The sequence below is a fragment of the Neomonachus schauinslandi genome, chromosome 15 (genome assembly GCF_002201575.2).
Source record: "Neomonachus schauinslandi chromosome 15, ASM220157v2, whole genome shotgun sequence".
NCBI classification, from domain to species: Eukaryota; Metazoa; Chordata; class Mammalia; order Carnivora; family Phocidae; genus Neomonachus; species Neomonachus schauinslandi.
The window spans coordinates 57,736,355-57,755,880 of NC_058417.1; the positions used below are offsets into that span (position 1 = coordinate 57,736,355).

At 59.3% G+C, this 19,526-nt stretch overlaps 1 protein-coding gene across 1 annotated transcript; it reads left to right on the forward strand.

Annotated features, from left to right (window-relative positions):
• The first annotated feature begins 1,714 nt into the window (after window positions 1-1,714).
• ENDOV (endonuclease V) lies at window positions 1,715-13,602 on the forward strand. The gene is made up of 9 exons (XM_021680720.2): window positions 1,715-1,780; window positions 2,186-2,357; window positions 7,404-7,538; window positions 7,803-7,842; window positions 8,738-8,850; window positions 10,130-10,198; window positions 10,450-10,578; window positions 12,255-12,328; window positions 13,091-13,602. The coding sequence occupies exons 1-9, from the start codon at window positions 1,725-1,727 to the stop codon at window positions 13,257-13,259; spliced, it is 957 nt and encodes a 318-aa protein (XP_021536395.2). The 5' UTR covers window positions 1,715-1,724; the 3' UTR covers window positions 13,260-13,602.
• Window positions 13,603-19,526: the final 5,924 nt, after the last annotated feature.

Here is a 19,526-nt window from a genome sequence, read left to right on the forward strand (position 1 = left end):
CTTCCTTCTGAGGAGGCAAGAGCAGAAAGAAGTGGAGGGAAGGGCCCTAGCTGGAGCACACACAAGCTACCCCAAGACCTTGCATGTCCTACACCGACCTGCCCTCAACCCTGCCCCGTTCCTCCACCCCCAACCTGATGATGAGTGTGCCGCAGGCCCAGCATCCCCGCCCCCTGACTGCCTGTACCCTGAAGCGTGGCAGAGCCAAGGCCCAGAGCCACTTTGGCCCCAGCTCCACAGGCCCACGAATGGCCCCCAGCCCCAGTCCGAGGGCCTCCTCATCCTCACCACCGTGTACCATGACAAGGCCGACACACAACACGTCCATGTCCCAGACGGACCCCAGTGTGAATCCTGGCTCTCCCGTTTGCCAGTTCTACAGCCTTGAGCAAGCCCTTGACCTCTTGAAGCCTCGACTTCTCGATGTGCTGTGGTGAGAAAGAAGATGGTGCAGGTAAACGACAGGGCATGGTGCCTGCCGTGCGGTGGGCGCTCAGAGGTGGGACTCGTTCCTTCTCCCTGCTGAACACTTGCCCATCCTTCAAGGCCCCCTCAGTGGTCAAATGCTATACGCCTTTCCTGAACCTCAGACGTCCCTAGTTCTTTTGAGATCTATATTCAGACTACAGTTCTTACCCACACACTTCTCTGCATCCCCCTGGTAGGATATACAGCATGGGTCAAGTGCCTACACGTCAGCCTCATCGGCTGCCTTGTGCCTCAAATACACCAGTGTCTTGCCGGCCACAGGACCCTTACACGTGCGGTGCCCTTTGCCCGCGCTCCCGTAACTCTCCCCCTCAGAGAGGCCCTCCCCGGGGCCAGTCCAGAGCCGGCTGGTACGCCACTCTCACCGCAGCAGGCCGCCGTGCACCTGCGCCCGAGGAAGCTGTAACCCCAACGTCCAGCACAAGGCCTGGCACAAGGGAGCACGGAGTAAATACTCATTCCGTGGAGGAGCTTAGAGCTTAGAGCCAAGAGTCAGTGTTCCAGCCGTTGTCTGCGTGTCGTACGGCGGCTGAGGCTTTGGGCCCGCCATGACCCACGAGTCTGGCCCGGTGAGGACTGCGTCCTGCTCTCAGAACTTTGACCGAGGTCCTTGGACCTAAAACCACAGTCGCGGTTGGGGCTGACGCTCGGTGATGGGGTCCGAAGCCAAAGGAGAGACAGAATGCCAGGAGGGAGGGTCAGTCCCGCCCTGCTCCTCCCACGGGCCCTGCACCCCTCCCTGCGCCAGGAGCCTGCGGGCCAGCGCCCTCCTCAGGCAGCGGGCTGACAGCGCCGCACTGCGACCCGGGCTGTCGCCTTTCCCTGCCCGCAGCCCACACCGATCTGCGCATCCCTCGGCTCTGCTGCTCCGCCGTCTAGGCACGAGGCTGCTCTAAGCGCCGCCCGAGCCTTCGAGCCGACGAAGACTCCCGCGCACGCGCTCACACGCTCCTGCCAGCGTGCGTCCGGACGTGCTGCTCGGCTGCTCGGGTCGCCGGGGTGGGGGCTGGGGGGCGGCGAAGGCGGGGAGGAGGGCTGAGGGGGGCCGGGGTCGGGGGGGGCTTCCAGCGAGCCTCCCGCCACCAGGCGGCGGCGTCTGGAAACACACAGGTCGGACCCCGAGCTCCAGCCAGCACTCCAAGACCACGAAGACGACCGGGCGCCTGCGCGCAGGCCACCGGAAATGACGGCAGCGGGAAGTGACGCCACCGGAAAGGGGCGCTTGGGGGCGCGCCATGGCCCGGGAGGCGGTGGCGTGGCCGCCTGAGGAGACTCTGTCGCTCTGGAAACGGTAATGGGGTTGGCTGACTGCCAAGTGTCGGGGGCTGGAGGGACTCTGGGGCTAAGGGGGCCCGTCCCGCTTCCGGCGCGCGGACGAAAGGGCCTTCGGGAGTTGTAGTCTGCGGGGTCAGCTGCGCTTGCTTCCGGCGCCGGGTCTCGGAGCGGTGGGAAGGTGGGGGCGAGACCGTGGACGGGGTGTCCCCGAGGCCGGGCTTCCCGGGGAGGGCGGGCGAGACCGCGGAGGGCGTGTCCCCGGGAAGAGGGGGTGAGACCGTGGAGGGGTGTTCACGGAGCCGGGCTCCCCGGGAAGGGGGTGGTGAGACCGGGAGTGCCCCAGGGAAGAGCCTCAACCTCTCCTCCCCCCGGGCCCGGACGTGCGGGGTCGGGAGGTCCGCTGGACGTGTGTCGCCCTCAGGGAGCAAGCCCGGCTGAAGGCCCTCGTCGTGGACCGGGACACGGAGGCGTGGCAGCGGGACGCCGCCTTCTCGGGGTTGCAGAGGGTCGGGGGCGTGGACGTGTCCTTTGTGAAGGGCGACAGCGTCAGCGCTTGTGCCTCCCTGGTGGTGCTCAGCTACCCCGAGCTCGAGGTAACCCCGGGGCGCCCCGCTCTGGCTGGGGCACCGGGACGGGCCAGCGTAGAACTCTGCTTCTCCTTTCGTAGGATTTCCTGAATTGGTTGGGAAGCTTTTGAAGAAGGAAGGAAGGGAGTAAAAACTAAAAGAGATTCTGTGACTTAAAATCTGAATTAACTCCTGTCTTTACTTCAAGCTGATCGCCGCCTTGGGCTTCCCATCTCAGTGACCCGCAGCAGCACACCCCGAATTGCCCAAGCTGGAAATCCCTGTCTCCCCAGAGAGTCATTCACACGTTCAGTTCTGTTCTGTCCCACACTAGCTCCATTTTTGCAGGAATCTGGCCCCCTGTCTGCATCCTCACGACTGTGGGGATGTGCCCTGTCCCCCCTCCTGCAGGTGACCGAGTAGAAGCGTCACTGGGTCTTCTGCCTTCGGGACTGCCCTCTGTGGCCTCTTCTCCATGCTGCCAGCAGAGCGATTTTCCTAAAAAGTAGATGTGGTCATGCCAGCATCTAGTTCACTTAGAACACTTCAGTGCCCATTCTGTGATTTCATGGAAAATGGGGTTGTACTTGCTTATGAGTGTAAAGACCCTTCGGAATCGGACCTTACCGAATGTCAAGCCGTAGGTTCGACTCTCACCAACCCCCATTCCCCACTCTGGAGTACTTCAGGTTCCTCAAACATGCTGTGCTCTCTCTGCCTGCCTGACCTTTGCACTGATGTTTCCTCTCCTGGCTAACCCCTTCTCACCTCTCAGGTCCCCCAGTAAGCACCCCCCTCCCTGCAGGACCAGGAAATACTCAGTACCCTCTCTTTCCCCTTTACTACACTGGGATGGAATAGGTGGGTCTCTCTGCCTCCACAGTGATAGGAACCGGGTTGCCATGCCCACCAGCTGTAGCTGTGGGAGCTTGATGCCTGCCCCATGGAGACACTCAGATAGATACGTGAACGAGTCAACAGTATGCCCGTGATTCGTTTGGGGTCCACAGTTCAGGAAGCCTTGACTAAAGAAGAACTTGACAAGGAAACCTTTGCTCTGCAGCTCAGAGGTTTTCCCTCCCTCATCTGCCTGCTCCTAAAGACCGCATTTTCCTGCTTCAGTGTCTTTGTGCTTTAATTGGAAGACCTTGTTAGTCAAAACTCAGCAGAAATGTACTGAGCGCCTGCTGTGTGCTGAGAGTGGGATCTAGGGTGGTAGTGGAACCAGAGTCCCTGCCCTCACAGGTCCCCTGGTCACTTTGTAGGATGGCCTCGGGGATAAGGCCCAGCCTCCGGAGCCAGACAGCCTGGGTCTTTACCTCCCCTCTGCCACTCCCACTTCACCCCCCTGGGCCTCTCACTTCCTCTTTTCTAACTCGGGGACAGTGACACTGTTGATAGCCAGCTCAGTTGTGAGGGATAAATGAGATCATGCATGAAAGGCAATTAGTTGGCACATGGTAAGCTCTCAAAAAATAAACATTAGCTAGTTTCTCACTTTTCAAGACCTAGTTCACATAGTCCCATCTTTGTTCTTTCTCCTCGATGCAGGATTAACCCCCTCTCATCCCTGTCCATGGTGTCTTTTTCATGCAGTGCTTTTTCCATTGTAATAAAGTTAGCGCACTAACGGGGGCTTCTCAAGGGTGGGGTGATCCTCTTGTAACCCCAGCACAGAGCAGAGTGCCTGCTGCTTGGATGGACTCGGTGTTCATTGTCCTGTGCTGCAGGAGCTTAGACTAGGAACGGGGCTTGGGCAGAGTCTGGTGGCTCCCAGAAGCTCCCAAATGCCTGATCGCAGGTCTGCCCAGTCAGTCTCCTGGAGGTGTATACAAATCCCATAGGCAAATCCAGAGATAGAAAATAAGTGCCTGGTCGCTGAGGGCTAGGGAGAAGGATGGATGGAGTGTGACTGCAAATGGAGGCAAGATTTATTTGGGAGGGGGGCGGTCATGAAAATGTTCTAGGATCGGATGGTTGTACAACTCTCTAAATAAAAAACATTGAAGTATGCACCTCAAACAAGTGAACTCTATGGTAGTAAATTCTACCTCAGTAAAGTTTTTAAAATATATATAAATCCCAGAGCCCCAACTCATTTCTGGAAAGAAAAAAGAATCTCCCAGGAAATCTGCTTCTTTAAATAAGCGTCCCTGTGATCGCTCAGCAGAGCCAGGGTGGGAAGCGCTGGTCTGCCTTCCATGCAGCCAGGAATCCTTTCCTCAGCATCCTTGACAATTGGGGGCCTCATAGCAGAGCCCATTCCGTGGTTCGACGCCTGGTTAGTATGTTCTTTTCTACAGGGAGCTGAAATGTTTGTGACTTCTGCCCGTCGATTGTGCCTCAGGCAGCAGAGTGCAGAACAGACCTTTCCCGCCTTCCTCCATGTCCACCCTCCCACTCTCTGAAGACCACTCTGTGCCCTCCGTCTGTCTGCTCTGCTATGTCCTCAGAGGCTCACTGCTGTGACTTCCAGCTTCTTCCCTTGCTGCTGGCCCTCTGGGATGCCCGCAGTTAGCAGGGTCCATCTTTGCGTCAGGCACCAGAACTGAACTGAGTTCCACCCACGTTCGGTGGGTCTAAATGCACCGAAGAGACTGAGGGTTTAGGAGCCACGTCACCCACTTGGGTGGAACCTGCAGATCTTCACAGAGATTGACCGTCCGGGCCGTGCTCACACAGCCATTACACAACCGAGTTTCTTTTCTTTTTCCAGAGTTTTAACGTGGAAATGTGTAAACATCGAAACATTGGAAGAATAACACGTTGAACACCCGTGTACTCTTCTGCTTAGATCCAACTGTTGCCAACCGAGTTCTCGTTTTCTTTTTTTTTTTAATTTTTTTAAGGATTTGTATTTATTGAGAGAGTGAATGATAGAGAGCATGAGAGGAAGGAGGGTCAGAGGGAGGGAGAAGCAGACTCCCTGCCGAGCAGGGAGCCCGATGCGGGACTCGATCCCGGGACTCCAGGATCATGACCTGAGCTGAAGGCAGTCGCTTAACCAACTGAGCCACCCAGGCGCCCTTGAGTTCTCGTTTTCTCTGTGTGCGCGCGTGTGCTGAGGGATCCGCAAGTGTCAACAGCTCACCTGGGAGCACCTCTGCAGGCCTGTCTTGGGAGGGACCTACGTGATAGCCACAGTCCCGTAGCACCGCCTGGATCCCTGTCCATGTCACGTTTCCCCAGTTGCCTCTTGAGCTGGTTTTGCTTTCTGATCGTAGAGGGTGGACGTATGGTGCATGCCCACTGCTGCCCTTGGGTCACGTGGACTCTGGGCGGGGGTGCTCCTTATGGTACCTGTTTCCTTTACTCCTTTTCTTTCAGATATTTCTTGAGCTGACTGTTCCAGGTCCGTTTCTCCAAGTTGACAGCTGGCTTTTTGAATGTGTGGGGTCAGATTTCCCTTCTTTCTGGAACGTTTCTTGGATTGAGGCTTTAAGTGCTCTGTTGAAGCACTCAGCCCCATCACCCTGTTTTTCTTCTTCGGCCATGCTCTCTGGCTTTTCTGGCTATCCGGTGTTTTTGTTAATGTCTGTCCTGAGTGTTTAATTTTTGCCTTGTGCTCTCCATCTGCATGTAGGAATGGTTCATTTTCCTCCGCCGCTGCACAGCTGGTTGGCAGCATTTATTTAACGAGTTGTGAGTTGGGTCATTGCCGTCTGAGTTTGCACAGCCTTCAGTGTGCATGGCGAGTCGTGTTTAGACAGGTGTCTGGAGGGCCGGGGCTTTGGGTGGCTGGCTGGGTTTCTCATCGTGAGGGACGGGGAAGTGTAGTTGCTCCAGTAAGCGGTGTCCTTTTCTGAGTTGACCATGGCCGGCATGCCTTCCGACTCTTGACACTCTTGTTTCTGAAGAGCCTCGCAGTTCTGGCCTCATTTTCTTCACCACAACCCTGCAGGGCTCCCTTGTTTCTCCCCAGAGACCAAGTCTTCCTGCAAGGCCCCTGCTGGTCCCGTGTCCTCCCATGCCTCTTCCCCCGGGTCCCCACTGGCCAGGACTGCCTACGGGTCTCATTCCGTCTGTTCCCCAGCACCGGCCCTCCCCCGCCAGTCCCCACCTGTCCTTGCCCAGCCCAGATCTAGAGCTGTCTGCTGTTCCAGGCTGTTCACTTCCCCACGTAGGTGCACGTGGATGGTCGTAATAGGCTCCTCCCTGGGTCATGCTGTGGACGTGGTGTCCGCGGAGCTTTATGCCCTCTCCTTGTGGGTCTCTGGTCTCTGGAGCTTGTGCGGACAGATTCAGACTTAAGCAGTCATGATCCTGTGAGAGCTCAGGCCACATTTGAGCTTCGTGGGGCTCTGTGCTCCAGCCACTGGGCTCACTGTGAATCTATTTCTCTGCTCTGTCTTCAGATGAGACCCTGCCCACTTTAGGTCATTGGCAGTTGGATAAGCTTCCTGTGAGTCCATGATCAGGATGCTGGAGTCACAAGCCCCCACCCTCATGTTTGGGGAAAGCGGCCTCTTCTCTGGGGCGTAAGCACTTCGAGCCCAGCTTTGGGGTGGGGGGTTGAAGGTGTGGTTTGGAAGGCCCCAGGGCTCTTTGCTCTGGCGGCCTCACAGTCTCTCTTTAGATTGTCCTGTCCCTTGGGACCCAATTTCTCTTTCAGACCGTCTAGCTCTGAGAACCCGCCTGTCCTTTTCTGGATTCTTTGAAATTTCTTTTCATAGAGCCGGGTTTGCCTTTCTTGTGGTTGTAACCCTGTGAAGACCTGGCCTTTTCTTCTAATGGGGAACAGTGACATCCTTACTCTGGTGGCACTTCACACACATGCTCTTGTGCTTTTTCTTCTCTGAGCCTCCCGACAGCTGACAGCCAGGTGTGGGGGGGCAGAGGGGACCCGAGCAGGAGGGCCTGGTGCGGGAAGTGTGTGAGCACCTTTGAAAGGCAGCAGGCTGATTCCCTGCCACCCATTTGCAGGGCGATCACCTTGTCACCGAGCACTCTCCCCCAGATAGGTGTGGCTTGGGGGGTTGCTGGGAGATGGGGAGGGAGCTGGCAGCACCACGAGGCCTAAAGGACGAAGGGCCAAGGGCCGCGCCCCCCTGTGACCTGGGTGCCCGGTGACAGGTGGTGTATGAGGACTGCCGCATGGTTAGCCTAACGGCGCCCTACGTGTCGGGCTTCCTGGCCTTCCGAGAGGTGCCCTTCCTGGTGGACGCAATGCGGCGGCTGCAGGAGAAGGAGCCCCGCCTCGTGCCCCAGGCAGGTACCTCGACTCCAAGGAGAAGGGCCCTCGGTTTCCACCCAGGAGGGAAGGCCTCGGCCGGCCGCATCACCCACCTCACGGGGAGACCTCTGAACTCCCTGGAAAGGAGGCACTTTTACCTTGAGGAGAGGGATCAGATTTTCTAAAAAGCCGCCCGCGCCCCCCAGAAGTGGCAGTCCCACCCCCCTTGATCCGGGATGCCCTGGTCTGATGGGCGGGGGACAGTTCGGCTGACTGACTTTCACCTGTGGCTCTTCCAGGTCCTCCTTGTGGATGGAAATGGGGTTCTCCACCACCGAGGTAATCCTGCTCCCAAAAGACAGGGCCCAGGAGGGGGCAGTTCTGACCAGTGTCCTACTGGAGTGCCTGCACCCTGCCCCGGGCCCTCCGCTGCAGGCCTGGCACTGGCGACGCTTCCCTGGGCTTGATTTCATTGTCAGGACCCCGCCCAGGAAAGAATCCTGCTTCTTGTCACCCCCGCCTCTTTCCTGCCCGCCCATGAAGCCTCTCCTAGCACTCCATGCTGGCCAATCTCAAGCGCCCTTGGCCAGTTTGGTCCTGACTGCTGCTCAGATGGCCTGTCCCACCTCGTCCACCTTGACGAGGAAACCAGACAGGGGTGCCATTCCCTGCTGGCGCCGGGAAACTTGCACCCACCCGGGCACTGGGACACTGACCACAGAGAGAGTGACTGAGGGAGAGGAGAAGTTTCACCCTCAGACACAAGCCTGGGGGTGGGGCAGCAGAGGGACCTGGTAAGGCTGGCCCTGGGACCCGTGGGTGCCAGCATGGGGCCTGGCCCCAGTCATTGTATATGCACTGCCCGGCAGGAGCCCCAAGGATGTGTTGGGAGGGTGACACAGGCCTGATGGCAGCTACAAAGGGGAGAAGAGGATGGAAAGTGCCAGAAAGAGGAGAACCAGTGTGAAGTATGCTGAACTAATCAGGCTCCTGACCTTGCCAGGGGGAAGGAGGCATCTTCCACCCCAGCCTGACAGCTGTGAAATTGGGGCAGAGGGCTGCGTCCCGGGTCAGGCTGGCTCTCCCAGTCCTGTCTTCCCAGTCCTCAGTCCGCCAACAGGCCTCTGTTTACCTGGGAAGATTCGGCGGGTTCTGGTTTGTCCTGTCTCCACACCGTCTCTCGACTACTTGGCTCACTGCCCCACCAGCCCAGCCTCGCTCTCTGCCCCTGCAGGCTTCGGAGTGGCCTGCCACCTTGGCGTCCTCACAGACTTGCCCTGCGTTGGGGTAGCCAAGAAACTCCTACAGGTGGACGGGCTAGAGAACGACGCCCAGCACAAGGAGAAGGTGAGGGATGGGGGCGACCCCCGCACAAGGGGGAGGTGAGGGATGGGGGGTGACCCCTGCACGAGGGGGAGGTGAGGGATGGGGGGCGACCCCTGCACGAGGGGGAGGTGAGGGATGGGGGTGATGTCCTGCACAAGGGGAGGGCACAGAGAGAGCCTGTGGGGGGCATGCAGGCTCAGACAACCCCACAGACCTGCCCCGTAGGCACCTCTGATCCAGCCCTGGCCTGCTGGCGCTCTCACCGTCCTGGCTCCCTAGCCCAGAGTAAGAAAGCCCCACCTTTCTCTGTGCATGCCCTGCGTCCCCTGTGGGTCTTGGGTCATGGCAGCAGATGGCCAGTCTGGAGGAATGCACTCCTGTCTGAGCTCACCCAGCCTCCTGGGCGCATGCTTGCCACTCCCATACCCACTACCTCTGGGCTGCTATGGCGGCCCACGTAGGGCAGGGGCCCGCAGTGACTGTGGACAGGACATCTGGGAGCCTGTGGGGCCCCAGTCCAGGGCCTGCAGCTTGGTGCTGCCCGGCCTGCCTCAGAGCTTCCTCGCCGCACCTTCTCCCAGCATTTCCCTCCTTTGGCCCCTTCAAGTCTGGCATTGAGAACGTGACACCCCACCCCGGAGGGACCCAGTGACGCGTCTGGCTCTACCGCTGGATGGCCGACTCCGAGAGCAGTGATCACATCTATCTCGTTCCTCCAGGCAGACCAGTGTCTGCACAGAACAGTTGTTGGTGGAGTTGGAGACCAAACTTAGGTGGCTCTTGAGTCACTCAGTGGACCAATCCCCGCCCCTAGAAAGACTTTGTTGGGTTGAACCAAACATCCTTAAATTCCTTCAGGAGAGAAAGAGGCAGGAAGTGGTTCCGGCCCACGGGAAGCACCTGTGTGTCCAGCGGTCAGGTTGGGTGGGCAGGCGTGCACCAGGCCTTCATTCCAGCCTGGCCCCTCCACCCATCGGCCCTGGGGCCTAGGTGGGCTGCTGCCCCTTCTCCAGGCCCCAGATTCCTCATCCGCAGAACAAGGAAGAGAAAACTGAGTTCCAAGGGTCTCATCAGGGTCGGACAGTGCTGGGGATGGCCTCCTGGACGCCAAGTCCGCTCATGGGACGGGTGTGCACACAGCCAAGGCCGCATGGCTTCGCAAGGGCTGCAGACCATGTGCAGACCTGGGCCCTTCCCTCTCCTTGCCTAGCGGCTGCTCGGACTTCAAAAACTAACAGGCCTGCCCTCTGCCCTCCACTGAGAAAAGACTTTTTCCATGTTTTGTCTTCCCGTTTTCCAGATACGACTTCTGCGGGCTGGAGGAGATTCATTTCCTCTGATAGGAGGCTCTGGGACTGTCCTGGGCATGGTGAGTGGCCAGGGGCCTGCACCCCTGGGGGTGGCACCCGCAAACACGCATGCAGGTGTTCATGCACTCCAGACCCTGTCCACTCCCCCGCCCCTCTGACTGACCCAGGGTGTGCCCTGCGCCCCAACCCTTGGCTGTGACGAGGGGACCTCTGGGCTGCACTCGCCACAGCCTGCCCCTGGCCGGTTGTCAGTCGTGGAGTCCCCCGGGGTTGGCTCTACCGCGCTCTGACTTTGCCTTCCTTGTCCCAGGTTTTGAAGAGCCACGAGCACAGCAGCAAGCCCCTCTACGTCTCTGTGGGCCACAAGATAAGCCTGGAGGCCGCCGTGCGCCTCACTCGAGGCTGCTGCAGGTTCCGGATCCCAGAGCCCGTGCGCCAGGTGGGTGGGCCACGTGCGCCTTCTGCTCTTCCCTCACCACAAGCTCCTGTGGAGGGGCCTGGTTGGGCCCCGCTGGGCTCTGGGGGGAGGAGAAGGGGGGACCAGAGCTGATCCTGGGGCCCTGCTGTGCTCCTGCACGCAGCTTCAGCCTCCTGCACCCCATACTGGGGTCATCGGGAGCATCAGCTGATGTCAGCTCGGGCGGCAGAGTGGCCTGCCCACCCCTGGTGAACCCCTCAGTGCCTGACCTGCCCAGCTGGCCTGGGAGCGAGCCCGCATCCTCTGCTGGGCAGGCCCCTGCAGGGCTGCAGGTGGTGCTGAGGAAGGCTTGTGCTGGACCAGTCATCAGTCAGGAGATGGCAGAATGTGGCCGGGCCAGGCCCCCAGCACCTAAATCGGTGACGGTGGGGGTTGGGGGGAGCAAAACTTTGGGGAACAGGTTGTCTCGGCTGGAAAAAAAACTCAGCCTCTTGGAGATAGAACCGAGCACAAGCTGCCCAAGGGCCTGCATTGGTGGGCTCGGTGGTGACAGGGCATCACCAGTCACAGGTAGGTGTGTGTCCCGGGGAAGCCCGTGAGAAGCCGTCCTCAGGAAGAGACCAGCCAGAGGAGGGAGAAAGGCAGTCCAGCCGCAAGGACCCACATCTGTAAAGGCCCTGGTGCGGAAATGAATCTGATGCCGGCAGGAAAGTCAGAGGAAGGGGAGGCCAGAGCCAGGGCCGGGGTGGCGCAAGGCCCTCAGCAAGGCCTCCTCGCAGGGACCTGGTTGTGAGTCATAAGCCGTGGCTGTGGGCAGTGTGGAGGAGCTGGGGGAGCCCGTCTAGGCAAGAGGTGCTGGTTTGTGCCGTCCAGCCCTGGGGCCCAGGTTCCTGGCGCAGTGCTGCTGTGGGACGGGAGGGCGGAGCGCCTGGAAACCTCCCTGGTACCTGCTGCTTCCCCCGTCTCCCCATGACCTGCGCTGGGTCAGCTCGAGGTGACTGGGCCCAGGGGCCCCAGCCAGATGCTGAGAGCCGGTCCACACAGCTCAGCACGCCAGTGACGCCCTGGCTGTGCCTCCCTGCTGCTGGCGGCCACCACCGCCTCCGGGGCCCTGGCACCGCCCCCGGCTGCTGGTGTGCAGGCTGGCCTGCAGGTGGCGGCAGCAGCCCGTTGCGTGGCTGTGGCTCAGGGCTGTGAAGAGCTGGGCCTCTAGGGGGTGCCTCCAGGGTCCTGCTCTGGCCGGAGCCCCTCTCCCTCAGGTCTGCCTGGATCCTGTCCATTGCAGTGACTTTGCGGAACCTTCTGGCGACACCTCCCTGGGGAGGGGGGTCTTAGCCGACACGAGCCAGGGAGTCAGGCCAGCAGCCGGGCCGGGGCGGACCCTCAGAGAACAGGGCTGGAACAGAAGCAAAAGCTATGGAAGCACAGGCCACGAAGCCAGCGAGAGCCGAGTGGCCCCACTGGGTCCCGGGGACAACCCAGGGCCTCCCGCTCGGCCTGTGCCCTCGGGCCCTTCAGGGATCTGCCATTGTGTCACCCACGGGGCTGCGGCTGAGGCCCCGAAGGCTGGGCCTGTGACAGCCCGGCATTACCTCTGTGGCTTTCTCTGGGAAGCAAGAGGGTTTGCGCCAGGCTGTTGCGGGGGTGGGGGCTGATCTAGAGGCCACCACCTCTCACGTGAGCCCCCCTCTCCTCAGGCTGACATCCGCTCTCGGGACTACATCCGCAGGACCCTGGGAGTCCCCGGGCCCCCCGCACCAGGGCAGGAGAGGTGAGTGCTGGGGGCACTCAGTGGCGGTGGCAACAGCATGGGGCCGATCGTGGTGGGGCCGCCTCCCTGCGGGGCTGGGTGGAGGACGCGGAGTCCGTGGAGGGGTGGTGGAGCCAAGGCAGCCGGATGTGGGGCCTGGGCTGACTCCAGGCAAGTGGGAATTCCTGAAGCCCACCAGGGCTGCCCCCACCTGCCTTGTCCACTGCCTGCGTGGGGCTGGGGCGTGGGCTCCACAGGAAGGTGTGGGGGTCAGATGGACCCGGTCCTTATCCTGGGCCTGTACAAGGCCATGGCTGTGACACTCTCCGGGCCTCGGTTTCCTTATCTGCGTGCCAGACACAGTCATTCTTGTCCTGGTAGGTTCTGGTGGCAGAGCCCAGCACGGATGGTCACAGCCAACTGTGGCTGGTTATTTAACCCTGACAGCACCTTGCCACGAGACAGACACCGTGGCCCACTGTCCATGTGTGGAACAGGCGTGGCATTGACGAGCCCCAGAGAGGTTACTGTCCGCTTTTCCTCGAGCTCCTTTTTCCTCTAAGTCGAGGGCCATCCTAGGCCCAGCTAAGCTGTTTTGAGAATGGGTCCCCCCCACAACTCCCCCGGGGTTAGGGGCTGGCCAGCTGGAGTGTATGCAGCTCTTGACCAGCAGGATCTGCCCCTTCTCAAATCAGCAGCAGCTTCCAGGCACCGCCTGGGGAGCAAGGGGGACTCCGGGCTGGCTCTGCGTTTGATGCTGCCCTTTCTTGATGTCATTACCAGGAGCCAGAAGGTGCAGAGGCCAAAGGTGTGCCCTCAGGAAGGTTCGGAAGAGCCGGAAGGTGAGGGCAGGCCCCCCCGAGGCCCACAGCTGAGGCCCCAAGACAATGGAAAGGCCAGCAGTGGCAGTGGGGAGTTGAGCTGGACATGGCAAAGAGCTCAGGCTGCCTGACTTCCCGCCCCTGCCTGGAGTAGTGACTGGGGGCACGGTCCCCCCAGTAACAGGTAGAGCGCCCAGGCCCCAGCACACGGCGGCCGCACCACCCACGGGGACGGCAGCAGGCTTGGCCCCGCTGGGATGGGCCCGGGCAGCGGCCCCTCCTGCTCCGAGGTCTCGGTCACGAGGCTGTCAAGAGCTCCGCACGAGACAGATCTCACACCACAGAGCATCAGCCCCAGAAGGAGCCTGACGTTGCTTTCCCAGGAGCACGGGAAGGGTATTTAAGGTTCATGGGGATTTTCTGATGTGTTTTGTTTTTTTCTAAAAGTGCCCAGGTGGGCTTAAGACTACCAGACTACGTGTCCGTCCCCAGCTGCTCGTCGTCCGTCTGCTCCTTCAGCACACACCCTGCTGCTTTTTTTGCTTTTGCGTTTTTATTTTCCAGAGTTTGTTTTTATCTGTATTTAAAAGAAATTTTTTTTTTAAAGATTTTATTTACCTGACAGATACATAGAGAGCACAAGTAGGCAGAGTGGCAGGCAGAGGTAGAGGGAGAAGCAGACTCCCCTGCCGAGCAGGGAGCCCCATGCGGGGCTCAGTCCCAGGACCCTGAGATCATGACCTGAGCCGAAGGCAGCCGCTTCACTGACTGAGCCACACAGGTGCCCCCAGAGTTTGTTTTTAAACCAGCGGTTCCCCTCATCTCCACCCCTGGCCAGTCAGCCATACTGAGTGGCCTCTGCCCTGACCCTGGAGGGTGCAAGCTGGGGTGGCCAGGCCTGGTCCCCGGCTGCTCTGCCCGTCTGCCAGCCTGCCTGCTGCTGGCACAGTCAGCGATCGGGGGCCCCACGGGGTGGTCCGGGTGCCGGAGGACCAGCGCTGGTATCTGAGGGGAGGGGCGTCGGGCCCTGCCGCTCTGGGAAGCCAGTTGAGGCACGTCCCCTCTGGGCCGGAGTTCTGCTAGCCTTCCCTCGCTGCTGCCCGCCGGGCGCCCTTTCCTGCCAGCCTCCTTACCGCAGGCCCAACCTCCAGTGCGGGGTCGCGGCGTGTCCCTGTCCCAGCCGCTTGTCTCAGTAAGGGCTGCAAGTCCCAGCTCGCAGGGGCCATGACCTTAGCCCGCAGCCCCCAGGCTCCCTACACTGGCATTTGCTGAGAAGTGTGATTTTAAGAGGCTTTTCTTGCCATTCATACTAGTTCTCAAAGAGCTGGTTGTCACAGTTTGGACAACCCTGGGTCTCAGCACTCCCCGCCCCAGCATCTTCTGTTTGTGAGAACTGAGCTCTTCTCTGGGGCCCAGACCCCTGGGAGAAACGAGAGGGGACAGTGAGCGAGGCAGGCTGCTGGCCCCCTTCCCCTCCTGCTGTGACGGTGCTTCTGAGACCCCCTTACAAGGCCAGGGGGCTGGGGGGAGGCTGAGTTGAGCAGCCCCACTTGATGGTAACGGCCCCTGTTCGGGACATCTCAGTAGGAAGCAGGATCGCCCCAGGACAGGTGGAGCTGTAGAGTGCCACCAAGATGCTTAGGGGCTCTCCTCCGTGGCCTGGTGGGATAAGCAGGTGCCAGCATGTTCCACGGCTGCCTTCGGGGGGACTCCTACATGTGGGAAGGAGCACACCAGGTTCCATCCTCCTGTCCTGTTCCTGCTGCTTCCCCAGATGTCTGAACCCAGCTTCCATTCCTCCCAATCCTGGGACTGGGACTCACCAGGGCTAGGTGCACAGGGAGCCCCAGCTGCCCTCCTCCGTGGGATCCCAGGCTTCTGGTGCTGTGCCTCTGACTTCAGACCCTGCACCCCAGCATCATGAAAGTGGCTTTCAGCTCACTTCTGCCCAAGGTGGCCCAGTTCTCCCTACTTTGCAACTGAGACACAAGGCTGTCCTTTGGGAAGGCATGATACAACACCTGATGGAGGTCTGAGGGTATGACCTCGCACTCGGAGCCTGCTTTCTCCCCAGGGTTATAAGCACCCCAGGTTGGGTGGGTTAAGTAGAATATGTGTAGTCTTTCACTCAGCGGTGGACATAGTTCCCCATAAATAAACACGGGTGGGAGGGGCAGCCAGCGCCCCAGCATCTGTCCTGTGTAGTCCTGCCTGAGGTTTGAGGGGCACGGGATCCCTGGGCACAAGCAGACCTGGGTGGGGCTCCTCGAGGGGCAGGGTCACACCCCCAGGAAGCCCAGCCATGGTCCTGGAGGCTGTGAAGGGGGCGGGGCAAGAATGGGCCACATTGCACCCTGGAGCTGGGGCTTGGGCTCCTCTCCTCATCCCTGTCCCCAGACCCAGCAAGGCCCGGGTGAGACCTGTTTTCTGGGAGGAGGATCTGAGGCAGGACAGGGAGCTGGCCGTGGAGTGATGGCCTTGCCCCAGGGAAGGGCATGGGGGTCGGCATGGAGGGTTGCTGGCTCCATGTGGCCCCAGCAGTGCCCAGTTTCTGCCCCCGCCCTGTGGTCTGTGGACGAGGAAAACCACAGCCCTTGGCTGGGGTCCCAGGCAGCTGCTGCCTCATCCCACCAGCCGGTGTTCCAAGGGCATCGGGGCAACCCAGATGCAGGGGACACTGAGACTCCACCCCAGCCTGCTGCCCAAGCAGGTCTTGCCCCCACCACCACCCCCAAAGCTCTCAGCCCTCCCTGCCTTGGTCCCGGGCTTTCCCTGCCCAAGTGCATCAGGACCTGGAGTGGGGGGGTTGGGAGTGCAGGGTCGAGGCTGGGCCCAGCTGTCCTGCCTGCCTCTTACCAACTGGCCTTGGGCTAAGCCGCATGCAGCCCCAGAGTCCCGTGCGCCATGTGGAGTGGGTGTGGCACAGAGCCTGGCCCCATCAGTCCTGCACAAAGGAAGGTATGGCTTTGAGGTGGGGCCCGTGGAGGCCAGGTTGACGGCCATGTGCCGCAAGGCTGTGCTAAGTCCAAGGAGAAGGAGAAATGGGAAGGAAAGGGGTCCCTGTCTCCTCCCAGCCTCGCATGCCACCCCGGGCCCATACAACGCAAGTCCTGTGAGGGCTGGACAGACAGGACCAGGCCTCCCAGGTCCAGACTGCGGACAGGAGAGCTTCCCTGGGGTGCTGGGAGGCTTGGCACCAGATTGCAGCAGCGACCCCCAGGGCCCCATCTCTCCAAGGGGTGCAGGCAGATGGCCCTGGCTTCCCCCTGGAGTGGGAGGGGTGCTCAGCTGAAAGCCACTGGCTCCTTGGTCACTGGAGGGGCCAGGTGGGGTCCCCATCCCCCTCAGTGAAGAGCAGGCCAGAGCCTGGAGAGAAGTTTGCAGACAACTTACCTGAGTAGTTTTTGTCTTGAAAAAGTCACGTCACAGAAGCTGCCATTTAAGCATTTTTTAAAAGTGTACAATTCAGTGGTTTTTAGTATATTCAGAATCTTGTGCCATTAGCACCACCGTCTAGTTCCCGAGCTGCTTCCTCACCCCAGAGGGAACCCCCTCCCGGTGAGCAGCCACTCCCCCTGCCCCGGCAACTGTGGGCGCTGGAGTCCGTGCAGAGTCACGCGGTGTGGCCTTTGTGTCTGGCTGCCCTCACATCTCTAGCCCGAGGTTTTGAGCCCATGACTTTCACGGATCCTCCGTGTGCGGCGGCGAGCGGTGCTGCTGCGTACTGCCCGGTGTGACTCCGTTGTGCGGCTAAGGCACATGTCACAGGCGCCCACCCGCGCCCGAGTGTGTGGCCTGTTCCTCTCTGTGGCTATTACGAGTAGGGTGGCCGTGCGCACGGGCGGACGGGTGTTTGTATGCACTCGGGTGTCCATCCTCCCAAGTGTACCCCGAGGAGGGCAGTGTCTGGGTCCTGTGGCGGCTGTGTGTTTACCTTCTGGGGAAGAGCCACGCTGCTTTCCTGCTGTTTTCCACATGCTCCCCAGCAAGGCGCGGGGCTCCCGGGTCTCCCGTCTGCCGCTCCTGCTTCTGGCTGTCCTGGGGCTGTGATGTGCGTTTCCCTAATGACAGAGGACGGTGAGCATCTTTTGTGTGATCATTGGCCATTTGTACATCCTTCTGGGCGAAATGTCTACAGAAATCCTTTGCCCTTTTTGAAATGGGGCTGTCGTGTTGTTGGGGAGCCGTGAGAGTTCTCTCTGTGCTCTGCTTACCAGACCCCTCTGGGTTACGTAACTCACTCGTGCGCTCCCTCGACTCTGTGGGCTGTCTTTTCATCCCCTGGGTAGTGTTCTTTGTGCATGAAAGCTGTTGAGTTTGATGAAATACAATGTATCTGTTGCTCATCTGTTGCTTGTGTGTTTGGTGTCATATATTGAAGAAATCATTGCCTAATCCAGGGTCACGGAGATTTCCTCTAAGCGAATTATGGTTTCAGCTCTTACATTTAGATCTCTGACCCGCTTCGAGTTACTGTTTACGTATGGCTCTTCTGGGTCCCTGGCGATTCTGTATGAGTTTTAGGACCATCTTGTCCATTTCTGCAAAAAGGCAGTTGGACTTTTGAGGGGCACTGCACTGACCAACTCAGGGAGCACTGCCCCCTAGTGGTGCACAGTCTTGCCGGCACTGTGCTCAGGGACCTTTTCCTTTACTTCTCCGTGAACTTCTGTCCACATCATCGTGTGGTTTTCAGTGTACAAGTTTTTTTTTTTTTTTTTTTTTTGAGAGGGCGAGAGGGGGATGGGGAGGAGGAGAGGGACAGAGAATCTCAAGCAGGCTCCACACGCAGCACAGAACCCGATGTGGGGCTCAATCTCACAACCCTGAGATCATGACCTGAGCTGAGATCAAGAGTTGGACGCTTAACCGACTGAGCCACCCAGGCGCCCCCTCAGTGTACACGTCTTACTCTTCCTTTGGTTAAATTTATTCGTAAGTATTTGTTCTTTTTGATGCTCTTATAAATGGAATTGTTTTATTAACTTCATTTTTGGATTGTTCATGGCTAGCATACAGAAATACCACTGGGTTTTGTGTCTTATGCTCGGTGACAGTGCTGTAATTTGCTGGCTCGGAGTGTGTGTGTGCGTGCGCACGCGTGTGCACACACATTCTTCAGGGGGCTCTCCGTGTAAGGTCATGTCATGTGCAGATAGAGATAGCTTTACGTTCCCTTCTTCCTTTCCAATCTGAATGCCTTTTCTGTCCTTTCCTTGCCTGGTTGTCCATCTAGGACTTCCGGTAGGATGTTGAATACCAGTGGTGAGCGCAGACATCCTTGTCTTGCTCCTGATTTGAGGAAGAGTGCTCTCAGTCCCCAGTGAGGACAGTGTGGGCTGCAGGCTCTTCACGGACGCCCTTTTCGGGTTGAAGGAGCTCCCTTTTGTTCCCAGTCTCTCTGTGTCTTGATCACGAACAGGGCTTGGGTGTGTCCAGCTCTCTCTGCACCTATCGAAATGACCGTTTTCCTTCACTCTGTAATGTGCTGTGTCACGTGGGTTGATTGTCGTATTTTGAGCCACTCTGCATTTCTGGGATGTATTGCACTTTGTCATGATGTATAATCCTTTTACTATGCTGCTGAATTTGATCTGCTAGTATTTTGTTGAGGACTTTTAGATCGATATTCCTAAGGGTTATTGGTCTGTAGTTTTCTTGTGATGTCTTTGGCTCTGATACGAGGGTAATGCTGGCCTCCAGGAAGAGAACCCATAGCAGTATGGGGTGCCATGGACCCCTCAACCCTTCCAACGGCCAACCAAGGCACGGAGCACAGATCAGAGATGAGGGGAAGAGATAGAGGGTTTCGGCAGTTTGTTGAGAGCCCGCCCACCCTGGGGATGCAGGCATGGATACAGCCAGGGCTTCTCAGAGGGGGCTGGGCTTAGGGAAATAGGGTGCAGGGGTCAGACATGGGCCAGGCTGGGAGTTCAGGGAGAGAGGGGTGGTGGCAGAGAGGTGTCCATGGAGGCAGGTAGAGGGGCTGAGGTGGGGACCTGCCAGCCAGGGTCATTCACAGGAGACCCAGAAAGCATCAGGCGTGGGTGTGGGGAGGGGGCTTCAGGGGGGCATGTCTTGCCCCCCTCCACCCCCATTCCAGGAGCCCTGCTCTCTTACCCCAGCGCAGAAGGGTGTGTGGGGACCCTGAGTGGGTGGTGTCTCAGCTCCCTCCTGCAGAACCTTAAAAATAGGGCTGAGATGATGTCCATCTTCACAGACCACAGCCTGCCCCAGAGCCCAGAATAAGTCTTGAGCCACTCAATAATTCAAGTTGGATCCAAATAGATTTTTCTGTTAACCCAGCAGCCTCTGCGCCCCTTCCCTAGGTCCCCACCCTGCCCAAGGGCTGGGAGTAAGAGGCTCCATGAGGTGGGTTGGCCTGGCCATTGCAGGTC

Coding starts and splice junctions, on each gene's coding strand:
- ENDOV (XM_021680720.2), top strand. CDS start 1,725: ATGGCCCGGGAGGCGGTGGCGTGGCCGCCTGAGGAGACTCTGTCGCTC. Junction 2,358..7,403: donor TCAGCTACCCCGAGCTCGAG/GTAACCCCGGGG, acceptor GCCCGGTGACAG/GTGGTGTATGAGGACTGCCG. Junction 7,843..8,737: donor TGGGGTTCTCCACCACCGAG/GTAATCCTGCTC, acceptor CTGCCCCTGCAG/GCTTCGGAGTGGCCTGCCAC.